The 18627-nt window shown below is 41.5% G+C and overlaps 1 protein-coding gene across 2 annotated transcripts in view; it reads left to right on the top strand.

The window, feature by feature from the left end:
• phactr3b (phosphatase and actin regulator 3b) overlaps positions 1 to 17329 on the top strand; it is a 122744-nt gene extending 105415 nt beyond the window's left edge. For both annotated transcript variants that reach the window (XM_080462397.1, XM_080462398.1), the window contains exons 9-13: positions 13145 to 13200; positions 14317 to 14378; positions 14537 to 14677; positions 16434 to 16510; positions 16848 to 17329. In XM_080462397.1, the coding sequence (XP_080318523.1) occupies positions 13145 to 13200; positions 14317 to 14378; positions 14537 to 14677; positions 16434 to 16510; positions 16848 to 16863 (352 nt within the window). In that variant the 3' untranslated portion in view covers positions 16864 to 17329. The remainder of the gene's footprint in view (positions 1 to 13144; positions 13201 to 14316; positions 14379 to 14536; positions 14678 to 16433; positions 16511 to 16847) is intronic.
• Positions 17330 to 18627: the final 1298 nt, after the last annotated feature.

Consider the following 18627-nt stretch of genomic DNA (forward strand, 5'->3'; position numbering starts at 1 on the left):
TTCCCACTGAACACAACACACTGGAACCCCCGGCTGTCACTATAATATTATTAAATCGGGAGGTCGGGGGTTTTTAGAACCATGAGTGTGAGTGGTATGGCTTTCAATGTCATTCAGTATTATTTAGTGTTAAGTGAATAATTGCCGCTCTCTGTGGCTGTGAGCATGAAGCATCGTTTCATGCCACGCGTCTGCTGACAGGCAGTGATCGTCGCTCTCAACAAGTCCACAATATTAAAATGTCTCATCTGTCGTAAACACTCCCATTATTGTTCAGATACAATGCTTTGCGCATACTGGTGGTTTTGTTTAGTGGCGCCGCCAGCCGGAATCCTTTATGCACTGTGTGTACAATTTTTTTGAAGGTGTGAAAAATAAAAAAAATTTTGTCTTTGCCGTCACCATAACGGGCTGGGCTGCTTTCATCGGTGTTTCTGTACATAAATGTGACCTTGATAATTGATTTTTCATTGAGATGATGCAAAAACACAACTGATAAATGTAGGGCACCAACCAAAGCTGGTATTTTGAATCAGCCCATATTTGAGTCCAGCATTTATAATTTTCCACCTTTAACGGATTTGAATTACTATCAAAAGAGATATGAATGTAATTGTTATAACCAATCTTCATGAATCATTGAGCATCTTGCTCAGTGTTAGTGATGGATCTTGTCCACTAACGAATTATTCTGCATTACAAATGAGGACGACTCAACGCTGCTAAGTGTTTTGTTTTGTTTTGTTTTGTTTTTCCCCAAGAATTTCTCCTGTTTGCAGCCATGACACTTTAATGTAAGTGTTGTGAAAGTGCTTTCAAACAACTCTTATACAAACCAGAGCTGAAAGACATATTCATTTGCCAAATTGTGCTGCCACACCCGGCCAGTAAAAGAAGCCAGCAGTTAGCTTGGACTCAGATTCGTTTGAAGTTTTACAGCCTATAATATGGATCTGAGTTGTTTTCAAACCTATTAGTGCAGGGACTCCAAATTTAACAGCTTCACAGTCAAGACAACCACTTGCAGCGCAAACTGAGGTGTGATCTGTATCACGAATTTGAACTTTTTGTATAATGCACCCGATGTCCTCAACACGCCCTCTGCCTCCATGTGAAACTTTTCAGAAATGTGCTATCGCGATTGACGGGTCGATCTTTGGCCAGTTAAAAGTCGATCCCTAATCTCTGATTGGGTCCACAGCTACGGTGAAAAATGTGCGCCTGCACGTTGGGAAATAACAACAGATGTCAGGCGCGTTTGGCAGTAGCGGCGCGAATGACTCCTGAGAGTATCAATAACTAAAGAAACCTTCACCAAGTTGTCTGTTGCACTGTCACAGTGAAGCCATGCCCTAATGTTTTTGGACAACATTCAGGTGCGTCTGGATGCTGTTCCAGATGTTATCCTGGAGCAAAGCTCCTCCATCTTTTCTGCACCACAGGCAGTATTAAGCCACATAATGTTTCCGCGGACCATCAGGAAGGTGCATGAAAAGGTTATGATGAGGCTTCATGATGTCTTAAAAAAAAAAAAACGACAGAGTTTGCACAGAAAGAAGTGCTGATGTGCGAACTATCGTTCTCCTTGATATTTTGGCAGAATTCAATTCAATTTTATTTGTAAAGCGCTAAATCACATCAACAAACATCTCAAAGCGCTCTTACAATGATAGAGTACAACAGAACCCAACTAAACCCTTCCAAAGCAAGCAGATGTAACAAGCAACAGTGGCCAGGAAAAACTCCCTCGCAGGAAGAAAAGTTCATAAGAACTCCCTCTTCAGGAAGAAACCGTGGGGCGGACCCTAGACTCTGCAAGGGCGGCCATCCGCCTTGACCGGTTGGGTGGAGAAGTACATGGGATAGGACAGGGAGAGAGAGGAAGAGAAGAGGGACAGAGAGAGTGGCAGACAGGCGAGATAAGTACAAATACTAAGAAAAGTCTATGATGAGCGTTGGTCTGATGATGAACCAATCTCAGTCTGGAGTTTAAGGGCCGTGCCGTTGCGGTGGGGTCACGGTGCTGTGGTGGGGTCGGGTAGTAGGACCGTCGTAACTCCACTCTGGGAGTCTTGGGTCTGATCCCCTGGATCCTGCTCCCCTCCTGTCAGGGAGAAAAAAGACGGCGGCAGTGTCTGGTGGCTACAGTAATGTTACACAGAGAGAAAGAAAGAAAGACAAGAAACAGAAGCTCCAAATGTAGAGTTACTCCCTTTAACGGGAGAGAGAAAATCCCCTCAGCAGTCTAGGCCTATAGCAGCTCAACTTAGTGGTCCTATTTTATTCCTAATGATAAGCTTTATCAAAGAGGAAGCTTTTTAGTCTACTCTTAAATAAACTAATGGTGTCGGCCCTTCGGACCGAGGCTGGTAGTTGATTCCAGAGTAAAGGAGCCATATGGCTGAAACTCCTGCCTCCTGTTTTACTTTTATGGACTTTAGGGATTACCAACAGTCCTGCATCCTCAGAGTGAAGGGCGGGACAGTTCGGGACATTATATTAACTATTGAACAGTCCAGGGTACCACACTGACATGGCCTCGGTGCATGACTATCTGTGGAACACCTGTGGCGCTTCAAATGATAACATGTGTAGGTCAGACAGTAGTGTGTGTCTAAGATGAATAAGCATTAATACAGAATATCCCATAACAGTTGTGGGGTGCTGGAGCCAATCCCAGCCTGCTGCGGGCGAGGAAGATTAAAACACTATTATGTAACTCCAACAACTGAGCCCTGCATTGTTGGGGGCACAACCAGATTAACTCATCTGACATTCCAAGTTTACATATAGACATAAGAAGCTAACGGAATAATCTGTTCACTGTACCCACCTGACATAAGAAGATTAGAAACATTTTCTTTAGGAATTTGCCAACAAGGTTACTGTTGTGTTTATTTTGCCCATGTCTTGTATGAAATTCAAATGAGCAATTTGCTGGATAATGGCTTCAGCCACGCTCATGAGCTCTGCTAAAAAGATTATTCCTGGGTGGAGAAAACTCCAGGCAGCATGCCTCCTCTTTCTGGGGTGTTCACGTGGCATGGTGGGAAGAAAAAGGCGGGGGAAGGGAAGGGACCAGGAATGGAGGCTGTGACAGGAACCCACTCAGAGGAACCAATAACTGGGTATTTCTGGCACTGGGGGACGTTTTTGCTGACACCACAAGTCGGCACGTGAAACCAGATGGAGCGACGATGAGCCACAGCTGCCATTGGGGACCGCGACACAAATAACTCTGTAGCACTGGTCATGCTGCAGGTGACAGCACCAGAGCGGCACTATCAGCGGAGAGGAATCAACAGCTCCACGGCAGCGGGTCTCCCACGCATTGCCCGGAAAGCGTCTTACAAAACGCAGAAACACAAGTGTCACAGCTATTACAGTGATCGATGTAACAGAAGCTGTTACTCCGCTGTCACTGCAACACAACAGCATTTTTCAGGCAACCAAGGCTCTCAGATGGCAGCTCGCTGCTGTTCCTCATAGTGGCAAAATTTGGATAGTTTTCCAAATCGCTATTACACCAAAGTAAATATGAATACATGCTGTCCTCAGGTTTCCCTTTCCCTTTCCCATTTTTATTTTTTTATATTTATAATTCCAGCAGGTGCAAAAGAAGTCAGTAAGGAAAAGAGATCGTGCTCATAAAATCACACTTGTGTGGGTGCAGCTTCCACTACAGCTTAGGTCATTTTAGGAACAGTCAGGCCTCATATTACAATAAATTCTTTATAAAACACAATATATTTCAAATACAATTTGCAGTTTATGACTGATTAGGCCTGTAATACACTACAAAAGGAACATTGAAATCCTTTATTTAGCTGGGAAAACTTGACTTTTTCCTTAAAAACCTTCAGTGGTATGTTCAAGTATTCATTACGGCTGCATGATATTAGTTAAATGGGATAAGTTTGAGTGTTCATGATATGGCTTGCAATAAATGAATGAACACAAGTCTATGAAAATTATTATATTTTTTGCTTTGTGATTTGTACTTCCAATTAACAGTGCTCATTATCTTCTCAGAGCCCATTTTAACTAGGCCATGTTCATTTTGTATGTTTGTTGGGGTTTTTTGTCCCAACATTTCAGAAGTAAAGCAGTTTGTTACTCAAATTCAGGCGGGTGTTTTTTGAAAACAATTTGAGTAATTTTTACTTATTTCTTATTTATGTGCAGAACTTGAATGCACGTCACACAGATATATCATTTATTGCAGTTATGTGTATTGTGAATGTGACTTTGCAAAGAAAAATTAATCCATCTCAGTCCATTTGGTTCGTATGTTTGTTAGTGTAATCCAATATTGTATATTCAATTACATTTTTTTTATTGCTTGGCTTTTTTGTGATTCTTGATTTATTTAATATTTTTTACCTTAAGAAAACATGAAACACATTAGTGCAATATCAGCAAATTCACATAATAAGTGTTTGTACTTATTGTATATCATGTAATTGACCTGATATCATGCATCTACCCAGTGCTGCAGTGGAACAATGAGTGACTGGTACAGCTTTTACAGAAGCTGGAGCCTGTGAATGTAAACCAGTGTGTTTGTGTAGGTTATAGAGTGAAGCCCTTTCACTTGGTGGCCATAATTGGGCTGGCCGCCCAGGTAGAAAATACACCACAGTGTGATGAAAATCTCTCATCAGACGGAACTGTTCAACTCTAAGAAACTCTTTGGAAGGCTGCATTGGGTGTGACCGCCTCGCTGCTCGGTCTAGCAGTCGTCTGCATGTTTGGCATTTGGGCAACAGCTGTAATTTAGTAGCTGTAAAAAATAAGTGGTGGGGGGGTGTTACACTTCCCACTTCCGTATAGCACAACATCGGTTTTTTTCTTGACGTTCCAAATTAATTCAATTAAATTCAATTTTATTTCTACAGCACGAAACACAACACAGTCATTCCAAGGCACTTTTACAGAGAAAAACCAGCAAATGCACATGAGCAAGTAGAGAAGACTTTTTAACCGGAAGAAACCTGCAGAACCAGGATCAGACGTGGAGATGTTTGGGTTCAGGGTCAGAAGGAGAGAATATGCTAGGGCAGACAGACCTGTGCTTTTGTAGCAAACAGCATCACCGCCAGGCATCCGTCCAGTCGAAGCTGGCAGACACTGTGAGGCAGTCAGAGCCGGGTGGCAGAGCCTCCACATATATGGGACGAAGTGAAATCCTCAAATTACATGTTGTCACCCTCTGTAGACTCGTTACCATCCCACAAGCAATAATTAGCGCTACACAATGGCTCCTATTTTTTTTCTAAGGATATTGCTGCGAGTACCCTGTAATTGAAATGTCAAAATTCCCCCAGCCTCTGCGCCCACTCTGAACCTTGGTTGTTTTCCTCTTCTTTCTAACATCTCTGCCAAATTAGGGTTAGATCACCAGTTATCACAGATGTGGCCCATGACACATGTGGCTAATTTTGTTATACCATCCCCCCTGCTTCATTCCGGTGCCTATAAATAATCCTATACAGCACAGGGTGTATTTATTCTCTCATTGTGGGAATCCCAGCCCTCCATTAGACTGCCAGATTATTCATTATGCAAACACAACCAGAAATCTATTTCTGAATAGGTAAAAAAATGTTGATAAGTCAGTCATTTGTGTGTGTGTGTGTGTGTGTGTGTGTGTGTGTGTGTGTGTGTGTGTGTGTGTGTGTGTGTGTGTGTGTGTGTGGTGGTGGTGGGGGGGGGACACACATTTCATCAACTCTGATAATTGCTTGAAATTTCTGTATGAGGCTTCAGTAGGTTGACAGGTTCCCTGCTTGTGAAACTACTGGACGTGCCAACCTTATAGACTTTGAAAAACAGGCATTTGTTTGAGGCAGATTCATGATCTCCAGATGGTGAATCATTTCTTTGTCAGATTTGTTACTTTGATTGGGAGTTTTTCTCAACTGTAAGGCCCTGTTTACATGGGAGAACACGCAATTTTCCAAAAACACTCGGATTGTGTCTGTTTAAATGTAAACGCTGCTACTGTGCATGCACACCAAGGCCGTAGTAAATAGTAGGCCTGTCGCGGTAATCAATAAATCAATTAATTGCACGATAATTAAAAATGAGCTTGATAAATTTGCCAGGCTCGATAATTTTTCATTTACCAAAGACGTCACTGTGAGCGGCGGTCATTCTGGTGTTCGTGAACGGCGCTCTCACACTTTAATGTTGTTTTAGAGAGCACACTGGCCCACCTGAGTGCAGCATGAAAACCCCGTGAGGAGTAGAGGGTGAGATGAGGGGAGAGAGAGAGAGAGGTTGTTTTGATTATTTATTTTGGATATTTACAATGTCCTTTTTCAAAATACAATTCCAATTTAAAATATTCTTAAGAAAGAAAAGTATATTTATCTTTAAAAGGGTATACTTGCATTATTATACCATTATTAATATATTAGTGGAAAAATGGTATCAAAACGGCAATATTATCATTTATCGCAATAATTTCTGGTACAATTTATCATCCAGCAAAATTTATTATCGTGACAGGCCTAGTAAATAGTTCTTCTGCACATGAGTGGTTAGATAGACAATAGAAACAATGGTGTAATGGGCATCATTTTCAAAACGTTTTATTATAAATGCAAAATTCTTCTGAAACGAAAACGTCAAAGTGATGCCCTTTCACTTGAAACGTCCCAGTCTGATTTCTTTTTTAATTTGACTGGATCAGTTATAAAGAACATCGTACAAAAAAAATGTCCCCCCTTTGAATCAGTGTAAAATAATTAGTAGTATTACTGGCTTGCATTTAATGCAATTTTTACAACTTGAAAAAAGGTCATTCTGAATGCGCCTCCTGGAACTGTTTTTCTCTTCAGACCGATTTTGGTATAAGTCAGGGTGTAAAATCCTGCAGCATTTTTCCACAAACTAACCCTCCCACTTTGGGCTTAATGCTAATGTACTTTAGCTCCCCAGAAAGTAGGAGTGAGGAGCAATGTGCTCAAATCAACCGTTTCATTCTGGGTCTTAGTATTTATAGAGAACTACATGTGCCAATATTAAATGAATAAATACATCATTAAATAATTTGATTGAAATTGAAATTAAATATTTAAACTCTCATTAAGTGTGAAACTTTGACAGATAAAATAAATTCAGGAGTAAGCAGTAAAACTCTGAACCATGAAATAATCAATTAGATATTCATTATTATTATTATTATTATTATTATTATTATTATTATTATTATTCATTTGTCAGCTCGAATGGATGTGTTTTTGAGGGCCTTAGTATTCATAACTTTTTGAGAAAACTTTGCACACTCGTCAGGCCAGGTGAAAATGTTGATAATTTGGGGGATTTACACATGTGACTTGTGAAATGGCTCAACAGCGCCACCTGCAAAATTGGAAAGCGGTAGCTCCAAAATCCCGTTTCACCGAGAGCTACGAAAATCAACACACATCTGTAACAGATCAAGACAAACAAACTCTCTTACAGCCGTACCAAAAACTCAACAGGAAGTCGGTTAGTTTGAGAAAAATTTTGGACAACACCTTCCTCTGTAGAAATAAATGGACTTGAGGCACAGGGTGCCCCATCCAAGATGGCGTCACGCTGCGACATCAGCTCCGATAGGCAGCACCAGTCAATGAGGCGTCTCCGTATATTATGTCTATGATCACAACCATGATGATGACTCTCGGTTGTAACGCCATTTGAGGGTGTGGCAATGGTTAAGAACGCCATGAAACAGGAAGAGCAACACAGAGAGCCTGTACATGATCAGGTCGACCTCAAACTTGATACGTTGCATCATAGCCTGGCCATTATCACAACATTCTAATGGCTCTTAATCATAACGCCATTTGACAATCTTCGCCATGGAACAGGAAGTGCAATGTAAATAGACTGAACGTGTTCAGACTGACCTCAAACTTGATATGCTGCATCAGAGTCCGGTCCTCATCACAACCATAGATATAAAACTGAGATGCCGCACGGCCTATCGGCGCCTATTGACGCAACGTGCCTACAGCGCCACCATCTTGGGGAGGTCCTCCCTCTTGTGCTAAACATATAGATCCCAGGCTAGAAAATCCACAAAACAATTCATAGCTCACTTGTTTGTTTACATATCAACACAAATAATACCTCATTTTAAAGCTGAGGAAAAGTTCTATCCCGTGGAAACCTCATGGAGGAAATATTGGTCGGGGGGAAAAGTCTTACAACATGGGAAGACTAATAAAGCTGGGAAAAATAAACAAATTTTATTAAATTGTGTGTCAAGGAAGCCTCAAAGGCACCCGGAAACAAAGGGGGTCCATGGCAACCCCCCCCCCCCCCCCCCCCCACACACACACACACACACACACACACAAACACACACACACAAAATGAAATCAAATTCGGACTTCAAGGAAAAATTTGCCAATCATATTTTCTTCTTTTTTTCCCCCCGACCAACCAACCCCACAAAAAGTGCCTTGAGGAAATTTTATTTTTCTATTCTTTCTTGTCTTTATTTTTTACGTTTGCTGGTGAAGTAATCCTAAAGTAACTAAAAGTACTCTGGCACGTTACCTTTTTATATTAGTACTTAGAGTAAGTTACTGATTCCTTTTTTTGACATGTAACTTGTAATTGTAACAGATTACAGTTTTCAAGTAACCTTCCAAAGCCTGGTTGCTACAAAGAGGGTGTGATTTTGCAATTAGTTGAAATATGTGATTCTTTTTTATTTTTATATATTCTTTTTTTAACACTATTTTAAAAGCTGAAAGAAACTGTTTCAGTCTTGTAACTTGGTAGGTTGCTCATGAAACCACCTAAAGTGTCTTCCATTATACACATTATGTGAAGTAACCCGACAGTGTTTTATCCACCGTGATAGTTGACGGCCAATGCACTGTAGAATGTGCTTTTCGAGGCAAGACCGGCTCTGTTTGAAGTTGCCTCCTCCACAATGCGCCCGCAGTGGGTTGCATAAGAACCATTCGTGATCCTTGACTTGATCTGTGAACCTGCAGTAAAGGGTAGAGCCTCAGAGACAAACGAGCGGCCAGATGGAGAATCGATTCTCGGTTTCATGGCCGAGTCTTTTAATCTGTCCGATTCATTTGCCATCAATAGTACCGCCGGCCTTTGGGAAGATTTGAGATCAGCACCTACTTGTGAGGTAGGTGATGCGAGGAATTCAACAACATTCTCCGTTGTTGACCCCACCCTCCACCCCCACCCCATGGGCCATTCCAGACTTCCTCAGACTCCCACATCCGAGTGTCATGCTGCTGTCCTCGGGCTCTGCCACTGAGCGGGAAGCGGCGAGGGATTAGGACACAGCTCAGTGGCAGGCCATCCGACCAGCCCGTTGCGACCTGACTCATCCCACTCCCCTCTGTTCTGCCCAGGCTGACATTCCCATCAGCCCCTGCTCGCATGGGCAGCTCATTGTTTTGACACGCCTGCGAGTTCCCCCCAGCAAAACCGGGAATTTTTTTTCCTCCGACCGAATGGAGTGGGTGAAGCACACTTGACTGCGGGAGGCTGTGACTAAAGGCCCATTAGGACTGTTTGGCATAATAGAAGTAGGGTGACTCACTGCTGCTCTCGTGGGGTTTGGGTTTTCTGTTGTTGCTCTGAATCCACCACACCAACGCTGTCTAATATAAACCACATTTTACACCACTTCTTTGACTTGTTTCAGTCTGAACTGAAGCTGGAACTATTGACCTCAATGATTTTTAGCTATAGACCACACATCCCGCTACTGCTCTGCTCCATTTAGCGCATTTAGCGTATCAACCACCCCCCCCCCCCCCCCCCCCCCTCCATCCACACACACACACACACACACACACACACACACACACACACACACACACACACACACACACACACACACACACACCAGCTTCCAATATTGCCATATCTGTGGCCTTGTTTAGTAATCCCTCTGTGGTCCCAGTCACAGCTGAAGCCGTCACAGCACAGGAGGCTTTTTTTAGTCATTGTGCTCATGGCCGCTGACCAAATGTTTTAGCTTACAAAAGGTTTTCTATTGTTCGCTCTTTGTCGGAGCTCTACTGATTGCGGGGTAAATACAAATTAGGTTATTAAGTCAGATGTAAACCACATCAATGCAACAAAACTGGACAGGAATGTCCCACAGTAGAGAGTTACATAGTTTCAGCTAAAGATTGGAATATTTGCAGATACTTATTATATTATTAGCTGATACAAATGGTCACTGTACATAACTCGGGCTTTCCTATGTGAATGTTTGAAAGAGTCCTGGTCATGTCTCATCAGTAGTAGCACATGGTAGCATTTTTTTTTCTCACACAAGTGGGTTCTTGGCAGATTTCGATTTCACACTAATGGCCTGACATTTGGAGGCAGAGAACAACAGGAGAATACATGAGCACACTGCTGCTTTAGAAATCCCTTTCAAAATTGTGTCATGTTTTTTTTAGATTTTGAAGATTAAATCTTTCACCATAATGCAAAAATAACCCTAGCTGTTTTATCTCCCTCTTTGATATACTCGTAATGTGAGATAATACTTAATTGTGTCGTTCGTGGTAAAGTCACTCACACAGCCACCTGATAGAAACCTTGTGTTGACTGAGTAGTTTGATGATTTTAGTGTTTATTTTCTAGTCCATGAAGATAACCTTGACAAGTTAGCAACTCTTGAGCTTCAGTATCATTCTGGGTCATCTTTCTAATCAGTAAATGTCTAGAAAGTAACAATCACTAACAAGATATAGTCTTAGTTTGTATAGAGGCTTTTTGAAAGGAGGGTGAGAAGAATATCTTCTTCTGGGTTTCCTTCTTGGAGTCCGTGTTGCCTTGACAGCTGTGTGGCACATGTAGTGACCCCGGGTGTTTGGTTGGGTGTGGGGTGGTAATTTATCTCTAAACGCCATGTGAAGAATCCTGAAATTCGGAATGCTAAAGACTGACCAGCGCTAAATCTGGTTTAGCCAAACCGCCTTGGAGTTGCAGGTGGGAGATACCAAGAGGCAGCCGACATGTGCTCCTGTTTATCCACATGACTTTGTATCATCAACAGCCATGTTACAAAGTCCTCGTAAGTGCCACAGCTGCTCAATCCCTCTATTGATTTGATTCATCAAGCAGAAGAATGTCAAACTTCTGTTTTGCTTGACTTTCTTTTTAGATTTCATCTTCTTTTGAAAACCAAGTTTTGGTCCGTCTATATGTCATGTTGGCTTCATTTCTACAGCTTTGGATTTTTACTGAAAAACAAAAATAGGTCATGGACGTACAAAACTTTTGAGAGACACAGATACGAGCTGCAGGCTCTGACCCAGTCATGTAGCAATCAGGGTTGTTTTTCCTACTCCTGTCCAAATCGGGTCATAGAAGAGACAGAGCACTGTCATTTGGCAGAACATCTCAAGGCACTAGTGTTGTAACCAGGGGCGACTGGCCATAGAAGGCAAGTGTGGCTGAACCTGGTGTCATCAGAAAGTACTGGATGCAGAATCTTATTATTTCTTTAAGATTATCTACAATATTTTCTTGTCTGTGAATAAAACTTCCGCTTATATAGCACATAATTAGTGTGTGAGGACTGTACTCCCTGGTTATTGGTCTCCTCTAGCTGTTTCAGGTTGTTTCCTCCTGATCCACACTGGTGGTGCATTAGTGGGGCTCCCCCCCTCCCTCACCATGCAGTGTGTATTGCATTAGTGGGGCTCCCCCCTCCCTCACCATGCAGTGTGTATTGCATTAGTGGGGCTCCCCCCCTCCCTCACCATGCAATGTGTATTGCATTAGTGGGGCTCCCCCCTCCCTCACCATGCAGTGTGTATTGAATGCAGTAAAGTGAAAGTGTTCATGCTCAGGCTGTGTCTCCTTTCATTCAGTTCACGTGATTCTGATGCTTGAAGCCTGAAGCCCCACTAACAACGTCATTTAGATATAGCTATATGAGTAAGTAGTAAGTTAGCTCTCTGTTTACGCTAATATTAGCAGCTAACTAGCCAGTTAGCTTACCGAGGCGATGGTCCCTCTTCATCATTGTCACAAGCCACAACGTGCTTCCTGTTCAGGTGCAAGTGGAAGGCAGGTTCTGCCTTGCAGATACTGCATTGCACACTTTTCTCTTGTGTTTTCTTAAAATGCTCCGACACTTTTGAGCTCCAGTGCCGCCGGGTCGCCATGATACCACAGCCCGTCTGGTAAAACTTCCGGTGACATCACGGCTGATGATGGTGATTACCACTACTGCCCATGTGTGTCAAGGACAGAAAGGCAGACGCAGCAGTGGAAGATGCCGCAGCAGTTTTGAGAGTAAAACGAAGATAAAAAAAAAAGACTTGTTGACTTTGAATTAGTTGTTGACGATTTTAATAGTCGACATAATCGTAACTACTCGACTAATCGCAGCAGCCCTACTCAATATTGGACAGTATTGTTAAAAACGTCACAGGGTGAGGTGTGTTCACGTGACATTCTTTGGTGTCTTTTGATAGCTATGATTAAAAAATGTAAACTTTGACCCCATAAGCCTTGTGCAATCCTGACACATTAGCCATTTTAACTAGTATCACTTGGTATGATGGTACATCAGTGCACATTTGTTCTGATTGTTATTATCAGCAATGATATGTGTGTAAAGTGTAATGGTGTTATTGTGCTGGAGTAGCTCCTTGTGCTGTGTGTGTGTGTGTGTGTGTGTGTGTGTGTGTGTGTGTGTGTGTGTACACGGGGAATCCTCGTCCTCTGTCCCTCCCCTCCACACTGGTGGCGGGGCGTCCGGTGGAGCGACTCAGTTTGCTCAGCACGCAGCTCGGAGCGGATTTTTCTCTCTCGGCGCTCCGCACATCCCTGGAACTCCGCACACCGAGCCTCTCTCTCTCTCTCTCTCTCTCTCTCTCTCTCTCTCTCTCTTTATCCTGGGGAATCTTTCGCTTCGTTCCCGCTTCACTGTAGACGTTTCCCCCGCCCCCGATGTGGATGTTTCCCCGAGCTCCCTGTGGCTGTGTGGAGCGGAGGCGGGAGGCGGTGCTGGCCGGGCGGATGCGCGGATCGCGGCGTGGTGGTGCGGGCTGCCTGCGCTGCTAGTGGCGGGCTGAGTGGGGGGCTGCTGCGGGGGACACATCATGGTCCAGAACGTGATTCTGGTGTTTTTCCGCAGGAGGCTGAGCCAGCGGCCGGCGGTGGAGGAGCTGGAGAGCCGCAACATCCTCAAGCGTGAGTGGGAAGACTTTACAAGATGCTTTACTTTAATGCAACACTTTTATTCAACTTAATCCAAACTGAAACACCAACCTAACATTAATGATCTTGTAAAGTTACTTTTAATCTCAGAAAAATCAATCAACATAAAATAATGACATACTTTGTTGCAAATGTTTCAAGCTTAATCTGAATTAAATAACCTGTTGTTATCTGCTTTTCACACCCATCCAGAAAATCGAAACAATTATTAGGAGTATTTAATCTAACTTTAAATCTGTATTGCAGGGCTTACCTAAAGTAATAGTAGCAGAGCCACTAATTCAATTCCAAGAGTTTCAGATTGAGATTATTGCGTGTATTTGACATGCATTTAATCTATCAATATTCAACGAATAATCACAATTGTAGTTGTGTTCAAATGTGATTATTTGATCGTCTTTTTTGCATGAAACTATCTATATTGGCTCGTGTTTTATTGACGAAGAGTAGTAATTTAAGCTTTTTTATTGTTATTGCACAGTCACTAAGGTATTAGATGCACTAGTAACAAATAATCTGACATGAATTCTGAACTTTCAAACATCTACTTCAGCTCTGTGTTTATTATAGGTTGTAATTTGCAGCAGTTCTCTATTTTATTTTGAAAGTTTATAGAATAATATTATTCACTTTTTATAGATGATATTACATCAAATAGTGCATGTAACAAAAAAGCCTCAAACTAAGTTTCTCACTGTAGCTCTGCAGTATTTAAATATTCCCTTTCTTCGCTTGCTGATGTTGGGAGGTGTTGTCACATCATACAAACTGCTCACAAAGTCCAGAATATTAAAGTTGTAGCTGCGTCAGAGAAGCAGTCCCTGCTTGTGGCGATCCCCGGCCTCTGATGGGTTACCTGTCATTCTCATGTGTTCGGAGAGCAGGAGTCCCACCCAAAACACTATTTTAAATGGGATTTTTACATTCCTGCTGCATGAAAAGAGGGAAAAAAACTTGTTTTAAGTCATGAAATTTGAGCCATAAATAGTTTTGGAGAGATTAGACGCGAATGGAGAGGCTGATCACTCGATCAGATCAGATCACTGTTTTATTTCTTGTGTTTTGACTGTTTCTTTCTTGTGTCTCCAGAGAGAAATGACCAGAGCGAGCAGGAAGAGAGGAGGGAAATCAAACAGCGCCTCAACAGAAAGGTAGGCGGCACGCTCTGATCCTGGCTCATTCCCAGCGAAACAGAATATTTCATCAGCTTGTAATCCCACATCCGGGGCGCCACAGCAGCCTTCATGTGGACGCTAATACCCAGGCAATGGCTTCTTCACATGTCATCAGTCTCCTCTCCTTTCTGCAGCTCAACCAGCGGCCAACCGTGGACGAGCTGCGCGACAGGAAGATCCTGATCCGCTTCAGCGACTATGTGGAGGTGGCTAAAGCTCAGGACTACGACCGGCGGGCCGACAAGCCCTGGACCAGACTGTCAGCTTCTGACAAGGTGACTTGATGCTTCTGAGAACTGATCCATACTCACATCCTCACACATTTAGGCCCCGCAGTGAAAAGTGAAAAAGCATTCAACGTATTTCCTCAGAAACGGCTGAAAACAATATAGTTAACATGTTTGGCCACTAGTGGGTGCTGTTGATTGTCTTTATATTGAAACCACACACATGCGCACAGAGAAAAATATGTTATAAACATTAACAATGGGAGTACACAGACATTCGTATGGCCAGACGACCAAGTTGGATTGTTAATACAGTGACTGTCAACTGTAAAACTACCAAGTTCCAGGAGAATATGGACTCATGACACTCTGGAGGAAAACGTTGTTATTGTCCATCTACTGAGTATGTGCAGAGGAACTATTTATTGTGGCCGTGGTGTGCATTCTACTGTCTACACGGAGACGGAGGCCGAGGGTTGTGTTGTCATGTAAACAGACACCCAAAACACAACAGAAGCTTTCTGTTTTCACTTGAAAACATTGTCGTGTAAATGAGGCCTTACATTCATTTATTTATTTTATAAAGAAGATATGCGATGCCATGTGATGGCTCATTACAACTGCTTTAATGAAAAAAAGCCCCACAAATATAATAGAAAAACATTTTTCATAACATAGTGTTGGGACTTTTAACATAAAAGTTTGTTATTAAAATAAGTACATTGAACTACAAAAATTCAAGAAAAAAGATGGAATATCAAGATAAAAGCTTAAGAATAAATCATTTCAAATTAAACTGTTGATCGGAAATTATTGAGAATAAAGTTAATTCAAGGTCAAAATGTGAAAAGTTGAGGACAAAAATGCAGAAGTTGAAGTGATAAGAATGATCAGACTTAATTTATAGGACGAAAAGTAAAATAATTTTCCACATATCAATAAAGTTTACAGCGATTTCATAGAATTCTCATCATTTCTGGGTTTTTTGTTGTTATTTTTCCCCTAAACATTTGGATGTAATTATTGTTATTTCAGTAAAAGAATGTAAGATGTAAGAAGAAGATTGTCCAGATCAAATTTTCATAAGTTTAACAATACAACAAAAAAGCAAAGAAAAAAAACACTTTGGAGACTCAATGGTAAAAAATCCAACAATAAAAAAATTTGACTGTTGGAAGTATGTGAAACAAAACAACAAACAACGTTCCACAACGTTTTGAAGTGAAAATGGGAAACTTTTGTTTTAGGAATCCATTCCCACGACAACGACGCTCGAAGCCACAAAAAACATTTCTGAAAACACAAAGCGATGTATTTTCACTTCAAACATTGTCGTGTCAACGAAGCCTTAAAAGCATCAGTATGAATTTGAACAATTGAGAACGAGAACAACAACACTAAAGGACTGAACACCAAAACCTAAATAAAAAAAAGAAAGACATCAAAATGTAAATAAAGTGTTGTTATATCCCAGGGATTCTTAATATTTTGATGTAATTCTCAACACTTTGCCATAGTTTTTCCTCCCTTGAATCAAAATGGCTATCAGACTTATAATGTAAGTATTGCGCCCTCACAAAATCCTCTGAAGTGAGAACGTTATCATAATCAAACTTACCTCTGTGCTTCTGATTGGTGCAGAAAACCTATGATAAAAGATTTGATGTTTGTTGTGAGAAGAAGGGCGTGTGCTTCACTCCCTCTCTTATTCTTACATCGAACATCTGTGGTTCACTTAAACCACAGATGTTTCCCGGTGGCTAGCCACACCTGAGCTTAGTTTCACGGCTCTCTTTGTCCGCAGGCGGCGATCCGGAAGGAGCTGAACGAGTTCAAAAGCACTGAGATGGAAGTTCATTCTTCGAGCAAGCATCTGACAAGGTCAGATTAGCCTTTTTTTCCTCCAGTTTTGCAGAATCGGACATTAGCGGATGGGTCAGTTGCGTAATGACTCGGGAGGTGCATTATCCAACAAGGAGCTGCACACCCCGCGGAGCGCAGCCTAAATCTAGCTGCTCCCAGGCCCCTCCAGATGAAAAACGCTGCACCCCTTCTCTCTGTCCCTCCACTATAATGAATGTGTGCATATATTCAGCTTACAGTTTACTGGTGTCAGGACTGCGTAGCAAGAAAAACTAAAGGAGAGGTTAAAGCTTATGCAAGGCCTGAATTGTCTCCTGATCAAGAGTCATGCTCATATTTCTTATGTCCTCCACAGATTCCACCGGCCTTAGCAAGGTTTCTTCTGTGAAGAGTTGCTTATATCTGGTTCTGTCAGTGAAGACCTCAGCATCTTCCAGCGCCCTGGCCCACAGTCAGTGGGTGTCCTGATATTTGGGTCCAGCCATCCTTGGAGGCTATGTCTCTAGAAATGGGATCTGAGTGTAGAGGATGCAGCTGAAGCTCCGGAGGCTGCGGGGGGAGTCAACTTCTTTTCCTTCTTTTGGTTTTGTAAAACAGACACTTTGAGAAGACGTCCTTTTATGTTGACGTCTTGGAGGGAAGCGTGCATGTGACCCGAGTCGACCAGTCCCGATCCGAGTTATCAGTAGTCACATCCCCGGAGATGAGTTTCATATCGACAGTTGTAAATGTTCTTCAACAGAAACCTTGTCTGTGTACAAGATGGAGGGAAACAAATACAAAACCCTTTCTAAGCATTATTTATTGTCTGCACAATACAAGTTTTCAATTTGTAACAAACTTGTCATGTGTCTCACATTATTTTCTTCAGATATCAGACCAGCGATTTCACACATTTTATTCCTATCTGATCTAAAAAAAATTTTTTAAATGGGTTTATTGGCTAAAAATGGTAAAAATACAATACCAAAAATAAATAGTGTGAAAATGATCGTTTTTCCAGTGCGGATCGAGAGCTCACAAGATTGAGTGTACAAACGGGATCTTGCTTGGAGGATCTTCGGGAGTTTCCGTAACACTAAGATGTCAACAAACGTGAAATATAAATGTTGGAAATATGTGTTTGAGTGTAATGGCAAATTTTCTTCAGAAAGGTATTAGAGATGTGCTTCAACAACTGAAACTGGCTCCTAAATTTAAAATTTTTCCTGTGTGGATTCTGGTCGAGTAACTTATTTAAATTTGAAGGTTAAACATCTTTGCAACTCTGGATGAATTTATTTTGGTATAAAGTTGACAAAATATATATATATTTTTTTTAAATATTGTAGACTGAAAAAACAATCAGTTTCCAGACAACATATCAATGTTTGTCATCTCAACTGCAATAAATGACATTTCCATGCACTGTGATTTTCACGCTCTGCTTGCATGGATTAGTGATTTTTTTTTTTACAATAGATTATATTTCTCTCCGAGTGGATCAAGAATTGATCCTTGATTCTGCAGTTAGTAATCATCAGTGTTGATTTTAATGCAGACCCAACAAATCAAGCAACAAAAAACGTAAAAATTATGTTTTCCACACTACGTCATACCTGCTGGTAATATGAAAATACTCAGAAGCATGAGAGCATAGTAATGGAGGAAAATAAATAAAAACGACAAAGCAAACAACCACTAAGCTTCTGAATCCAGTATCTGATTAAAAAATGAATCAAATTAGGTCCTAGAAGAGAAAAAGCACTGTTAATAGGAAGTGCAAACATCAAAATCATATTATTAAGAGTTTATTCATTGGTAGTCGTATTGGTTTTAATGTTGGATGACACATGCAGTGTGAAGGTTGAGGACAGTGCCTGTAGGATATAGCTGTTTTAAAATCAGATACATTCTAAAAACATGCACTTGTCATCTGTGTTGATATAAAATCTAATTAACTCTCCCGTTGACACATCTTATGTACAAATTCTATTACAGATGAGCAGATATTTTACACATCTGAAAACCTAATTACAGACAAACTATGGGACAACTTCTGCAGATTCAGGTTCACGTTGATAAATTATTTTTTACATCTTTTTTACAACTCTCAATTTGGACAGACAGATTGAAATGCAGACAGACAACTCTCC

This window comes from Lipophrys pholis (genome assembly GCF_963383615.2).
Source record: "Lipophrys pholis genome assembly, chromosome: 4".
In the NCBI taxonomy this organism is placed as follows: Eukaryota; Metazoa; Chordata; class Actinopteri; order Blenniiformes; family Blenniidae; genus Lipophrys; species Lipophrys pholis.